Consider the following 15000-nt stretch of genomic DNA (forward strand, 5'->3'; position numbering starts at 1 on the left):
CGCTACAACCCGCACTTATAAGCACGTATAAGTGCTTTAATGTTCAGGTGTTGCGGTCACTGCTTACACGCGTCAGAACAGAAGGCGATCGGGTAGAGTTTCTAGAATTTGAATATTAGATCTTGATGTTTACGACGCAGAAGGCTGCCAATTGACGAGTAATTTACGCAGGCCAGAGCCCTGCGTCCCGTTGTTGTGCGAGTTGCGTGTGTTGGGTAGGTTGGAGGGCGCGCCAACCTGATGAAGGTGCAAAGCAAGGTTTCCATGTCGCATACTCAGCCAAGTTGTGTAGCTTCCGATGGTCTGTTCGGTGCAGATAAAGAAAGTAGCACATTTAGTGGCATTGAAGATAATCTCTAACATCTAACCTCAAATCTGTTTTTCTGCCATATGTGATGTTTTGCTGCCATATGTCATTTGCAAATGTGACAGAAGTTTGCTACAATAGCGTACCGCCCCCCCCCCCCCACACACACGTTAAACTGAGTATTCAAATATTTATTTGTGATAATAAATATTCTGTTATTAGAATATAAAACGTTTTTTTACTATTTAAACTGGGGCTAAGTTCTACTGGGTCTGATAACCCTTAACCATCATACACCACGAACTTCAACACACTCGAAGAATTGGACAGCTGTGTGTGCCACCTTTTGTTGTAGCCATCCGTGACAAGCAGTTTTCCCTCATTTGCGGTTCAACTGTTAGCTCACTGTCATCTATGTGCATCGTCCTCTGTGGCTCTGTGTAAAATAAATGCATCACACTTCCCACTTCAGCTGCTGGTGTGACTAAGGTCGAAGAAAACGACGATCCCAGCTTGAGCAAAAAGGGCAAGCACTGAATGTTAGTCTAGTTACACTGGGGGATACACTGGAACTTAGCCCAGTGCAGTAGTGGTGTGTGTGTGTGTGTGTGTGTGTGTGTGTAAGTTGGAGAAATGGGACATCCTGCTGTTAGGATCTGACTAGTTACTGCTGCAGGATGCTCTGGGAAGGTTTGGGAGCTGGAGACATATCCGACAGTGTATCGCGATTGCAGCACTGTACAGAGAGATGGCGAATAACAATAATTACAGCGAATTCAGTCAGCATGAAGACCGACCTTTTTGTACAATTGCCTAGAGTGAAAATGAGCGCTCTAAGGTGTGCCATGACTCGAATGCTATATTGACATGAGCGGAGGTAAAGTCACACCAAAACACTGGTCGATGACCCTAATTGGTGTCACAGGATGACCTTTGTCTTGGCTGCCTCCACCCTGTTTCCTTAGCAACCAGTCCTTGGGTTGAGAAGCGAAGCATCTGAGACCACACTTTCAGGAAGGCTGCAGGATTGGGCTGCTGGGTTCCTTCTCTGGTGTATCTGATGGTTTGAAAGCTTGACACTGAGTCTTATGAACGCCAGGGTGTTGGGGGTTGTGTGTGTGTGTGTGTGTGTGTGTGAAACAGCCTGCTCTGTCTGGACTCATACAACGCTGGCTAGCGTTGTATGCAACGGTGTGCTTAGAACTTGCAAGTGAGAAAATGGCAGCAACCTCACCTGGCACGACTCGGAATCCCTCAACGCTGAATCCCAGCTGTGAAACGCAGTTCCAAGCAGTGGTTGCAATCAGAGGGAGAGGGCAGGGAATTAAATCATCAGCTATTGTCATTATATTACTAACTGGCTTATTTGCATAATTATTAGCATCCGTATGTTATTATTATTCTACAAATAAAACATACAATTAATATGTTATTACTCTATTAAATGTTTGGTTATTGTCATTAGCAGCAAATGGCTGTCATTTTTAGGTATGCATGTTGTGATTTTTAAAGCAAGGCTTATTATATTTATTTATTTTACCTCCTATAGGCGAAGTGGAGATGCTCTGATTGCTCATAAACTGTCTCGACTGAGAAATGTCAGTCTTGCAATTAGACTAGCACAGAGATGAAGGATAAACAGTTGGTTTGCTAAGGCAGGTTGAACGTTAGAGCTGTGTTAGAAATTCAGCGTCTGCAAGGGCCTCTTCAAATGAATTGTTATGGTAAATGTTTTGGTTTATTGCCTTTTTGGTCCTGTATTTCCTCCTTACAACCAGTGTGAAGGGGTTTGAACTGAAAGAAGTGATGCACTTAAATATGATACACTGATAGTACACATAATTTCTGACCTTTGTATTTGACTTGTGAAAGTAGACAATAACTAGAGAGTAGGAAATCAAGTCATGGCTTTCATCAGAGTTGGTCAATTTCTTTCCACTTTGAAATGTGTTCTGCCTGGGCATTGAAGGTCATTTTTAGTGGGCCATGGACAGCTCTGAAGCCCACCTCTTAAATAGCTGTTTTCCTTTCTTTTCAATTATCTGAAAGAGCAAGATGACATTTGGTCATCCTCAGAGAACGCAATAACTCCCACACGTTTTGTTCTCCATTTATCCCTGGAATACAAAGAAAATGTAAGTGAGATATGCATCAGACATGCAAAGGTGAAGTACTCAGCATTTAACCTATGCTTTCCCAGATATCTGTGGAGAAAGGAGATAAGAAGTACACATGCCCGCAGAAACACAGTTGCAAAGTAAAGCTTAGAAAGCCACATATAACCCCTCATGCCCTCAAGCATACTAACAGAGTGTCTTTTATGAGCAGAAATTATTAAATTATTTGTAGCATAAAGTACTAATGGAAACATAATGATAGTCCTTTGACTAAAGCAGGAAAAACACACACATATATATTCTCACTCACTCTCTCACTCATCCTCACTCACTCCCTCCTCACTCCCTCCTTATTCAGTTTGGACACACTCATCCCCTCACTCATTCACTCTAGTCTGCAGTTTGTAATAGCATATGTCCATCTCTCTCTCTCTCTCTCTTTCACTCTCTCTCACTTCAGACACAATCACTCATCCAGTGACACCTCACGTATTCACTTCTCACTCACTCTAGACACAGTCACTCCTCACTCACTCACTCATTCACACACACACACACACACACACACACACACACACACACACACACACGCACACACGCACACACGCACACACGCACACACACACTAGTACTCCATATTCTCTCACAAACACACACCAGCACTCATCCTTTACACAAATCTGTTAAGATGTTCAGAAAAAAAAAAAATCATCTCACACTTCCTCAGTTGCTGGATTATTTAACCTAAAGTAGCTCGGGCAAATACATGATGAAACAAAGTTTGTCCCAATTATTGAGCTTGGCCCAGGTGAGTGCAAGTAATATTGTAAGCCAAGGCATGCGTCTAGAGCCATTATGACTGTTCGTGTCCAGCTGACGTGTACAGCAGGGGCCTTTAACCTTGACAAGGCCCTTCTTAACAGCTCTGTGTTGTTTGTTTCAGCTCCGCCTCAGAAGACCTGGGGTGCAGACGAGGCGAGTTCAGCCGGAAGCACTACGGATCAGTGGAACTGGTGAGTCCCGGGGTGTCCTCTGTGTAGTGCAGATCTGCACTACACTGGCCTGAGGTCAGTCCTTACCATGGTGGAGCCTTGGAACTGGAGCTGGAAGGTCATCAGCCTCACTGGGGCTTTGTTCGGTGCCGCAGCGTTGGTGTGAGAGGCATCACTGGACGCTGCTCTGGGGGCTGTCAGCTAGCTGAGTTTTATTTAGAGAGCAAATCTGTCATTTTGACACCCTTTTTGTGGCCCAATATATCCACCTCTAAGCCTACAGTCTGTTTCGCTACATCCAGAATTTTCTCCTTAGCGCTCCAGTTGCTTCTGCAAATGATCCAGATGTTAGTTTCTATAACACCACGGTTGTTGCTTAATGGTTTGAGTGGTCAGACACAGGCTATGTACTGTAAATTACAGAGTGCTATGTAGTTTAAATTAAAGAACACAGCATAGCGTTAAGTACTGTTATTCTGAAAAGAGAATGCTTACAAGTGTTGCCTTTATTGGCGTCTGGCTAGGCTTGATAGCCTACACCCACGGGAAGTGGCTGAAGACCACACTCCATGTCACTTCCTCCCTCGAAGGGCTTGTGGGTAGGGTGACATGGAGGAGCCTTGTGTCAGATAGGGCTGGGTGACAAAACCACACTCTCTCTATCTTATCCAGCAGTTGGGCTGAGTATGAGAGAGAGAAAAAGAGAGAGAGACAGACAGAGAGAGAGAGAGAGCCCTACCAAGAGCTGAGCAGAGGAAACAGTCCGCTCTTACTACAGCTGGTCCTGACACTGAGCTCATTATCAAACAATAACACTTACACATCAAGACCAGTCTGAAATACAAACAATCAGACCAAACCTGCTCACAGTGACAGGTACTAAACACAGCACCACACTGACAGTGAACACCAGACCATCTTGACATCTTTCATGGTAATTACACTCATTTTCATGTTATTATCATCATATAGAGTTATTTTTTTTCTGTAATATTGCGGATGTTCAGTTGCTGTTTTAAGAATGTTTTTGCAAAATTGTAATTGAATAAAGAGAAATACAATAAAGCTTACTGAATTGAGAGAGTGAATGAGAGAGAGACAGGGAAATAGAGAGAGGGAGAGACAGAAAGACAGATAGACATGACACAGGTACTATGTGTGTATTTGTGAGCATATGTGCAGAGATGCCCTATAGCAGTGTGTCGAAAAACATTTCTGTCAGGAAAGAAGGGGGTTCATGTTTGATCTACCCTGAATGTAAAGATGCCCACACAATTATACCTAAAGCTCCTTCTGGATGGACAGCCATTGTAACTGAAATAACGCTAGCATCTTTACGCTCACAAGCCAGCGTCCAATAAAGCGTCACATTACCATTCAGTCTATTCCAAAATCCAAAATCCTGTATGGTCAGTGCGCCCAGATTCATTACAAAATGCTTCATTCGCTGAGAGACAGGAAGCGTCACCCTGCACCTTCTCTCCCCTCCGCACTCCCCTTCATTACGGCTGACTCTGTTTAATTGTTTTGGTCTGCTGATGGCATGGTTGTGCTTATCCGGACGGTGCTCTGGGCAGCCCATCACCACGAGCCGGATTTGCCCTTTCTCCCATTTAATGAATGCATTACTTTCTACGATTCACTAGTGGACGGGAGCATCTTGATGCTGTTTTGGTTGGAATTAGCTGTGTTTGAGGGTGTGTACACGAGTGTAACATTTTAATTTGCATGACTCTGGAACGCTAATTGATTCTGATCTGTGACCTGCCCTGATTCCATGCCAGCATTGACATAATCGTACATTTACATGAGTGTGAATAATTGTGTGTGGGACATGGTCTGTGCGTGCGTGTGTGTGTGTGTGTGTGTGTGTGTGCGCCTGAGTGTATGTGTGTGTATGTGAGGTAAATGGCAAAATATGTGATTGGATGCACCGCATCACTAGTATTTCATACACACACCGTAGTGCACCATATCACTAGTACTTCATACTTCATACACACAGCGTGGTGCGCCACATTAATAGTACTTCATATACACAGCGTGGTGTACCGTATCACTAATACTTCATACAGACAGCGTGGTGTACCGTATCACTAGTACTTCATACACAAAGCATGGTGCAGTGCATCACTAGTACTTCATACACACAGCATGGTGCAGTGCATCACTAGTACTTCATACACACAGCGTGGTGCACCGCATCACTAGTACCTCATACACAAAGCCTGGTGCACCGCATCACTAGTACATCATACACACAGCATGGTGCACCGCATCACTAGTACATCATACACAAAGCATGGTGTACTGTATCACTAGTACATCATACACACAGCATGGTGTACTGTATCACTAGTACATCATACACACAGCATGGTGCACCGCATCACTAGTACCTCATACACACAGCATGGTGCAGTGCATCACTAGTACCTCATACATTGATGGTTGTGCACTTTATGACTGCTAACTGACGTGCATGTGTGCCCGTGAAAGACTGGAGTCTAGTACCCACCAGAGTCAGGGGGTCCAGGTTGCACCGCCTAAATCAGTCCCGTGCACCACGACAAGAATGGCTTGGGTGAACTGTCTCGCAGTGGATCCGGCAGAGGGATTTGGATGTGCCGAAGTGACGCGTGAGATCCGCCGGATTTGAGGCTCTGACAGGCAGAGATGAAAAATGCTTTGTCATCACTGCAGTGACAGAGGCATGGAATTATGGGAGAGGATTGTAAAGCATGAGCTCTGCAGAAGTGTGCCAGCAGGAGTTGGGTGCACTGCTGTTTGTAGATGACAGCAGAAAGAGAAGAAAATAATGAAACAGACAAACATGAAAGTCATGGAAAAGAGTTCTGGCATCAACGTCTGGTGCAGAAGGTCATTTTTGACTGAAGCTTCTACTCACATGTGAAGAGCTGTAACACTGCATCAGACCTTATGGGTTGGGCATACCAGCCCAAGACATTCTGTGCAGCTGTGGTGTGCTAAAAATAGAAACAAATATATTATTTTAGTGTATGAGGTTACGATAGAATATAGAAGACCTGTGTAACATTAAAGTTAATGTACGCAATTAATTTTAAAAGCAGATTAATTCAAACTGTCATTATATCCCAATAAAATAGCTAAAGCTAAAATAGTGCCCTGGGTTCTGAAATTGGAAACTACAAACCAGCAGTTACCAAAGGGCTGACACTGTATTCTAAGACTAAAGCATTTTCCTTATAATGGGCTTAAATGGAAAGAAAAAAGCTTAGTGTGAATCTTACTTCTTTATTCATAGATGAAAGGTTCGGGTTTTTTTGGGTAGTAGAGAGTACTCATGACCAATAATATGTGAGCAAATGTGAGCATTAAGCCACGGTAAGCTTTCACTACGTAAAAGGGTTTTAAAATGTCCCGTCTGAGTGGCGCACTCAGTATAAATCAGCATAGTAAAGGCAGGTTAAAATGAGTCATTTTAAGTCAAGGTTACACGCATCTTTTCAGTGAGACTTTAATCAGCCTGCTTGGATCTCGGAGCAGTGACTTGTCTGTGAACTCTGATACGACAGCATTGCTATAACATTGTTAGAATTAAGTAAGACGGAGCTGTGTTTAGTGCTAAGCACATATTTCTTCGTAAACCGCGTAGCTACATTGCGCAGTCAACGCCGCCTTTTTTGTTAGCATCTTTGACGTTCTTGCACGTTGCTTTTAAGTGTTTAAGTTCAGACATAGTTTGTATTTCCGTGGCCATGACCTCCACAACAGGCTTCTTTTTTAGTAGTAGCTGTGTAGTTTGTCCTGCCATGACCATGGGCCATGAGAACTCGGCACTCAACAGCTTGTTTTGCTCTGTTGCTGCAAGTGTTTAGCAGGAATTTAATGGCTAAACCAACTGAACGTCAGCGGGAGATAAACGACGCTGCTTCCAATATCCAGATTATGACCAGATTTACGTCCGCACATAAAATGGGACCTGACAGAAACCCAGGCCAGGCTACTTCGGTGTGCGGGTTTTATTATTTTATTTTATTTTACTTTTTATGACCCAACCGGGAGCCCTGAGAGCGCACGCGCCTGACAGGTACACGCCGCCTGGTTATGCTCGGCCACGCCGGCGCACGCGCCTCCGCCCCGCTGCGGAGCACAAAGGCGGTGGGACGCGTTCTCGGTCACACGTGCTCGCTCACGTGGCACGCATCCGTAGCACGCGCGTGTCTGCGGATTTCCAGAAGCACTCCCAGTGAAACAATTGTTACCAGACAAGCTATTCATCCCGGGCGACGCGTCACATCGTTACAATTCATTATTTCCGTGGTCTGTGTATATCACTGTTTGGTCCACTGTTTCGTGCTTGACCACAGGAATGTGCAAAAATCCATAACTGGATTTTATCCATTTAAGACCTGCAAACAAACCTGTGCACCCCTGGGATTTGAAGTCAGAATTCTTTGCTTGTGCTCGAACCTGTAGTCTGGATTAAATTGCAATAAGAAGTTAGTAAATTAGACACCACTGTGCTCTGTCACATTCCTCACCTTACTCATGTTTTAACTTTAATTCATCCTCTTCCTCTTTATCGCTGTCTCTCTTAAGCAGAGATGAAACGTGACCTGTTTTATCAGAGCTTTCCCCCTTCCAGAGAGGCTCCAGCGTGGCCCACACGCAGCCGCTCTTGATTGGCTGCTGACCCTTTCTAACCTCTGACCCCTGATCCCACCCTACCCTGCCCCAGCTCTCCCCCCTGACCGCCTTCTGGCCAGTCGAACAACGTCATGGCAGTTGTCATGGTTATTTGGTTGAAGCAGATATGAGTGTCTGTTGCTCCCACTTGGTGTCATGTGTTTGTAAAATGTGTAATGTTGAGGTCACATTTCCTGTAGCTGTGCATTCAGCCACACTGTTGGGTGTTATTAGTGAATTAGGATGATATGCAGGCTTGGAACAAACACTCTGTACTAATTAACATTACTCTGCTCCATGCTCTAAAAAAGCTATACCATTATATCATCTCTAGCGCACACACCTGTGTACATTTATTTACTGGAGTGTGTGTGTGTGAGTGTGAGCATCATATTCCACAGCACTAATACTAAACAGAAACAGAAATGCATAAGTGCTGTTATTTGAGGGGGGATTCTGCTCTCATACATGTATTTGACTGCATCGAGTATTTACATATCTCATTGAGTATTTACATATTGCATTGTGGCAGATGTTTTTGCATATAGGAACCAAGATGGATAATCGCTGACATTTTGGGAAATAGCCATGACTGAATTTTTAACAACCCAGAACAATGCTTAAGCTCACAGACCAGGAAATGACTGTCCCAGTTTCTCTGAAGGAAAAAAGGCAGTGCTGAGTGCTCTAACTTGAAAGGAGCTTCAGTAGTTATATTGCAGTTCCATAAAAATTTGGCTTGCTAACAAATTCTTCTAATTTCTATTCCAGTTCTTGGCTGGGCTGCAAGATAGGGACAGAAATACTATATTGGGATCACACTGCGACATAATGTGTCTGCGATGTGCAGTACATCAAAAACAATAGTGAAACTTCAGATGTGACCTCGCCAAAGGACGCATTCATTTGACCAAAATTCACATTCACATTTTGTGAGCTTACATTTGTTTATTCAGACGCGCACAAACCCTTCGGCTGGAACACCTGGGGTTCGTCCAGATTATCATGACCCACAAGCAATAAAAAAAAGCGCCCCATGGCTCATTTACATCCTCCAGGCATCTGCGACATCATTACTGCGAAGGCCAGCATTGCCGCACCGACTACCACGTGGTGGTCTAGCAGCAGCTCTGGTACTGCGGTTGTTGGGTCCACACTTGCTGTGATTGCTGTACGCTTGTCCAGTAAATGTCATTTTATTTTTGGTCCTACTCCTCCAGGCTGAGTTATAATTATTGAAGAGGTGTATTGAAGATCACCCATCTATTACATAAAAAATGCAGACAGGTGAGGGACATGGGAGCATCAGAAGGCAGCCCCAGAGGTCTTTATTATGGCTGGATGAGTGTACCACTCATGCAGCTTTTCTCCCCATCTTTATATGCAGCGTGTTCAAAAATAAAATCCGTCAGCGTTCTGATGTTCGGTGGACGCCCCACACACATATGCTAAGCGGAGGAAGATGTGGAACCGGTCCGGTCGGGCGTAAAAATAGCCGCGTCACGTCTTCATCATGGTCGCGGGGCGGTTCTTCCCCCACACGCTCCTTAATTAAAACAGGCAGCAGCAGATTCAGGCACGAACGTCTGTCTTTTTCGGCTTCTTGGGAATTAAGATGCAGTTACGGTACAATGGCCTGCAAAAGGTCTGGTAGGGAGAAAAAAAAAAGCTCACTATAATTCTGATCAGCGGAAACCCCGTTCTAAGCAGAGGCTTCACTGGCAGCAGGCCTGTTCCGGCTTTAAAAATAACTGATTTGGCAAGGTGTGCTTTATTATCTCTTGCAGTCATTGGCATGACTCATACGTCGTAGGGCCAGTTACGTGGGTGTGTCGCTTTCGAAGGACTCCAACCTGAATTACAGTTATGTTGCAGCACACGACGAGCTGATGTGTGTAATGTATTGCGGTATTTAGCCTAGTTGTATACTAAATTATAAATTAGGTTTAGCTTTCTTTTTATTTTGGGAGTTGTGACTATAGTACAATTTGTGCAAGTAAACTTTATTATAGGAAGATGCTTAATTCTCATGTGGTGTGTCATGACTGAATGGGTAGTGCACTACCTTGGGGTTTTTCCAGCTAATATTTCAAAATTTTAAGGCAGCTTATCGCAGAACTGCTCTTCACACACAGACCTTTGTCAAAAAGCTAAACATTTGTCACTCTTCATTCATTTTAGGCAGTTTTGATTCTTCCCTGACTGCTTTACCACATTGGGTTTGACTAGTGGTACTCTAAAGGCACTCGTGTGTGAGAGTCTGTGGTGATGTAAGTGTATCACCTCTAAAGGCACTCGTGTGTGAGAGTCTGTGGTGATGTAAGCGTATCACCTCTAAAGGCACTCGTGTGTGAGAGTCTGTGGTGATGTAAGCGTATCACCTCTAAAGGCACTCGTGTGTGAGAGTCTGTGGTGATGTAAGCATATCACCACTAAAGGCACTCGTGTGTGAGTCTGTGGTGATGTAAGCGTATCACCTTTTAAGGCACACACGTCTGAGAGTCTGTGGTGATGTAAGCATATCACCACTAAAGTCACACGCGTGCGTGAGTCTGTGTTGATGTAAGCATGTCACGTGTGTGTGAGTCTGTGGTGATGTAAGTGTATCATGTGTATAAGAGTGGTGAGGTAAGCATATCACACATGTGTGAGTCTGGTAAGGTAATTGGATCACACGTGTGTGAGTCTGGTGATGTAAGCAGATCACGCGTGTGTGAGTCTGTAGTGATGTAAGCGTATCACGCGCGTGTGTCTGTGGTAATGTAAGCGTATCACTGCTGATGAGCACAGCGGAGTAGCTTGCTGTGGAGAGCTAACTGCCTCATCTAGCCATTCAGCTGACGTGCTGCCTGTCTTGACAGGAGTAATGCTCTGATCCTGTGCAATGGCTACTCAACGTCACCAACCCCATGTTAACATTCTTTTACTTTTTAAAATTCTTTTACTTTTTTATATAGTCTTTAAGACTATATAAAAAAAAACATATATCATAAATCAAATAATTATTACTTGTGGGCTGATTCATGTATAGCTCCCCAAGTACTGTAAAATGTGACGGAATGTGTTCCGTGGTTGTAGTAGTTAAACTGATTCTAGCCATTGGACTGTATTGGTACTGTAGCATATATTGAACCACATTTCTTGGCTTTAACGTGCTCTACTCTTCATTCTTCATTCAAAGCCGTTTGAGGATTCGTATGTGAAGGGATCTGTTGGGCGGCCGTTTGTGTTGCGGGCAGTGGATGTAGCGGACACAGGCATTCTAAAATCCAATCAAGTCAGGGCTGATGGGCAGCGCAGGGTGCATCTGTGTGTGCCGGGTGGGCGGGGCTAGGTGATTTGTTTTAGTAAATAGGATTACACTAAAAGGGACCGGTATGTCTTTCTCTCATGCTCGTATGTCTCTCCCTTTTCTCCCTGTAGTAAAATGTTATTGATTTTGTTGTGGCCCCTGCACAAATGTGTGTGTGTATGTGTGCGCGTGTGTGTGTGTGTGTGTGTGTGTGTGTGTGTGTATGTGTGTGAGTGAGAGAGGAGAGTGAGAGAATGAAATTTAAGCAATGTAGGGTAGAAGAAATGGAACCCAGAGAAAAGGTCACCTGTTTCACCTTATGACCTCTGCACCTTTGACCTTTTACACAACGCTGAACTACAAAGAAAAGGTCATATAGAGCATCTCCTCTGATATTTTCTAATGTGTTGTTTGGTTTGTGTGTGTATGTGTGTGAGTGCATGTATTTGTGTAAGGAATATGTTCTTATTGCTTTTAATGGCTGGTAATGAGTGTATAAGTAAATTTATTACATCTTTTCAAATGTCTGGTATAAATTTTCCACTGAAACATCGTGTCAATATCTGGTTGTTAGTTGGATGTCAGCAGCCTCTAAAGTGCGTTGTGAGGACTCCCTGCCAAAACAGAGACTTGGTTCAGGCACCATACTAAAGGTCCCCCACTGATACAGCCTCCCTAAGATTGTTCTAATCCCAGAGAACACTGGTGCTCTTGAACCACAAGAAGCTTGGGTCATTGCTTTGCTGGCCCCCTGCTCGTCCATCTGCACGTCCTTGGTGTGACACCAAGAAACACTCAGCGGTGGGATGGAATTACAGCATAACCCAGGCGAGCAGAGCCAAAGGAGTGTCCAAAGACATCAACCAGACATCCTCGCCTTCCTCCTGAGGGCTAACAAAAGTACAATTAATAAATGCTCGGAACTGCAGGGCACTGGTGCTAAGACCTCGCAAAGCGCAAGGCCAAACGTACAGGTGTAACAGCAGGCTAATGAGAGCACAAATGGAGAACAGGTGCATATAATGAAGCACAGCCTGTCAGGAGTCTGGGGAGGCAGAGCCGAGTCTGGGGCTCACATGAGGGCACAGCACTGCCCCGCCAATGAAACCGCCACATGACCTCCTGGAAGAAAAGGTACTGCTCGGCTTCCACGGTTCCTCGGGGGTTGGGGGGACGGCATTGGTGGAAACCACGGCAGGATTCCTGCGTTGTGACATGCAGGACTGAAAGCCTGACCAGGTGTGGTTACATCACACGGCATGAATCTTCATTATATTTTTTCAAACTTTTTTAAGTGATCTGGTAAAAATAAAACATTATTGAGCCTTTAGGGAAGTTTTCTCTTTAACTTTTTTTTAAAAGCAAACTTCTCAGCCATTGCCACAACATGAACTGCAAAATTCACTGCTGGCACTGGAAGAGCTACCACAGTCTAACCACACAACTCCGGGTCTGCGTGTGTGTGACCTGGTCTAACCACTCCGGCTCCGGGCCTATGTGTGTGTACAGGAACAAAGCCGGCGACGCTTCCTGGAGCCTGGCCAAAGAAACGTATGAATCCGCACACAAGCTGGTAGGCACGAGGCGCTGCCTCGAGCTTTCTCCTTCCCTCTCCGAGTCCGTGGGAGTCGATAAGCACGAGCTCATTCCACCAGCCGTTTGACAACAGCTGCGCGAGAAGAGCAAAAGCGTAATGAGACACGCTTCCTGGCAGCCGCTCAACTCTCACTCTTCCGCTGTCTGCAGCCATGCGGCCCGGCCCACTAAAGCCCACTGGAAAGCTGGTGTGATGGGTCCCCTGCAAGTAGCAGGCAGCCGGGCTTTAGCGCTTCTGGTAAGCAGAGGAGACGCAGCGGCTAATTTGCATGAGTCAGAGACAGGGGCACTGGTGTGGTGTGTAAAATACAGGGAACACCGGGAAAACGAGGCCTTTCTATCTGGTGGCTTTCTGCCGTGATGCTCCAGTAAAGCGAGAAAGCAACAGGGGCTGCTTCTGCCCTAGAAACTTGTCTAGACATGTCAGTCAGAGGGAGCTAAGTGTCCTTACTAATATTCAGGGTATTGTGAGGCTTAGCAGGATCCTGGACTACTGCCCCAAAGGAGGGTAACTGCAACTGTTTCTCTAAACGTCTCCTCGAGTTTAATGGGGGCAGGAACCGGGTAAAAAAAACAGGCGCACATGTTCTCCCTGCCCAAATAGAAGCTGTTTGAAAAATGGCTAACCATTCTGCTTGTGTGTGGGTGTGTATATGCCTGCATGCCCAGCGGTGGACGCTCTGTCCTGGGTGTTGTCGTCTCTCCCCTCCTGCCCCTGATGCACACCTCCAGTGGGCTGAGGCTTCTGAGTGAGAGTATATGTGTGCAAATGGCTGCTGCTTCTCCGCAGTGTGTTGAATGGATGTAAAAGCCGCGTGCTGATTGTTAAGTGTCCTTCGATTTTGAGAAAGGTGCTAGATAAGTGTAAGGTGCTAGATAACTGTAAGGTGCTAGATAAGTGTAACTTCATTCATTAACAGGAAGGGAAACCAAAGATGACTTTTCCTTTAGCCCCTTATTGTTGCTTATTTTTTTTAATTAATTTTTCAAACTCCTATTAGATATTACTACTATATTAACTTCAGGCATATGTACATTTAGTTTAGATTTATACACTATGCCTTAACTACTATTAAAATATTTGCTGAACACATAAGTGCAGAGTATCTTAATGCAAGATGATGTTGAAAACTCAAACGCTCTATTTTGCTTTTCCCTTGGATTGGTCTTTCCCACCACACCCCCTTGTCTCACCCCTCTGTGCTGGGCGCCAGGTGCGATACCGGCCGTGGAAGCACCAGTTCACCTCCCCGCTCTGTAGTTCTGCTTCTGCTCTCATTTGCATTTTGCAAGTGGACTTTAGTAGCAAATTTAAACGGGGTGATGTTTTTTTTTTTCAGAAGCACCTACAAAAACATCTGTTAAATGAAGCAGGCAGCTTTATGAAGGCATTGCTGTTCACTTAGTACTCACGTTGCCTTTCTCATGCCAGCATTAGCATCGAACTCGAACTCTCTAGTCTTGGGTTTTCCAGAAAAATGACAAGTATAAAGACACTCACTCTCTCTCTCTCTCTCTCTCTCTCTCTCTCTCTCTCTCTCTCTCTCTGTCTATTTTTCTGTCATCTTCCTGGAGGGGAGTATCTCAGCTTCTTCATTTTGAACTGACAGCATATATTGTTCTTAACAATGAGGACTTTACGTTGACAGTTTGAACAAATAATCAGCTTATAGCTTGAGAACTACAGTTTTTAAGTTTTAAACCTCGGCCCTGGGCTTTTAAACTACACCACCTAGCCTTTTAAATGACAGCCTTGGCCTTTTAAATGACACCACTCAGGCTTTTAAACTACAGCCTTGGCCTTTTAAACTACATCACTTGGCTTTTAAACTACACCACCCCGCTGTCGAACTACACCACCCAGCTTTGAACTACAGCCTCTGCCTTTTAAATGACACCCTTGGGCTTTTAAACTCCATCCTCTGGCTTTTATAGTGCTAACGGCCTTTGGGCTTCTCTCTGTCTTGTACGTTCGTTCTTCTTTAGCCTCTTTTTGCATTCTGCACCTGTTTTGCTCTTTGAACT

General features: G+C 44.7%; 1 protein-coding gene across 5 annotated transcripts in view; it reads left to right on the forward strand.

The window, feature by feature from the left end:
• garnl3 (GTPase activating Rap/RanGAP domain like 3) overlaps nt 1-15000 on the forward strand; it is a 71523-nt gene that overhangs the window by 20187 nt on the left and 36336 nt on the right. For all 5 annotated transcript variants that reach the window (XM_035527474.1, XM_035527477.1, XM_035527475.1 and 2 more), the window contains exon 2: nt 3368-3437. In XM_035527474.1, the coding sequence (XP_035383367.1) occupies nt 3368-3437 (70 nt within the window). The remainder of the gene's footprint in view (nt 1-3367; nt 3438-15000) is intronic.

This window comes from Electrophorus electricus, chromosome 6 (genome assembly GCF_013358815.1).
Source record: "Electrophorus electricus isolate fEleEle1 chromosome 6, fEleEle1.pri, whole genome shotgun sequence".
NCBI classification, from domain to species: Eukaryota; Metazoa; Chordata; class Actinopteri; order Gymnotiformes; family Gymnotidae; genus Electrophorus; species Electrophorus electricus.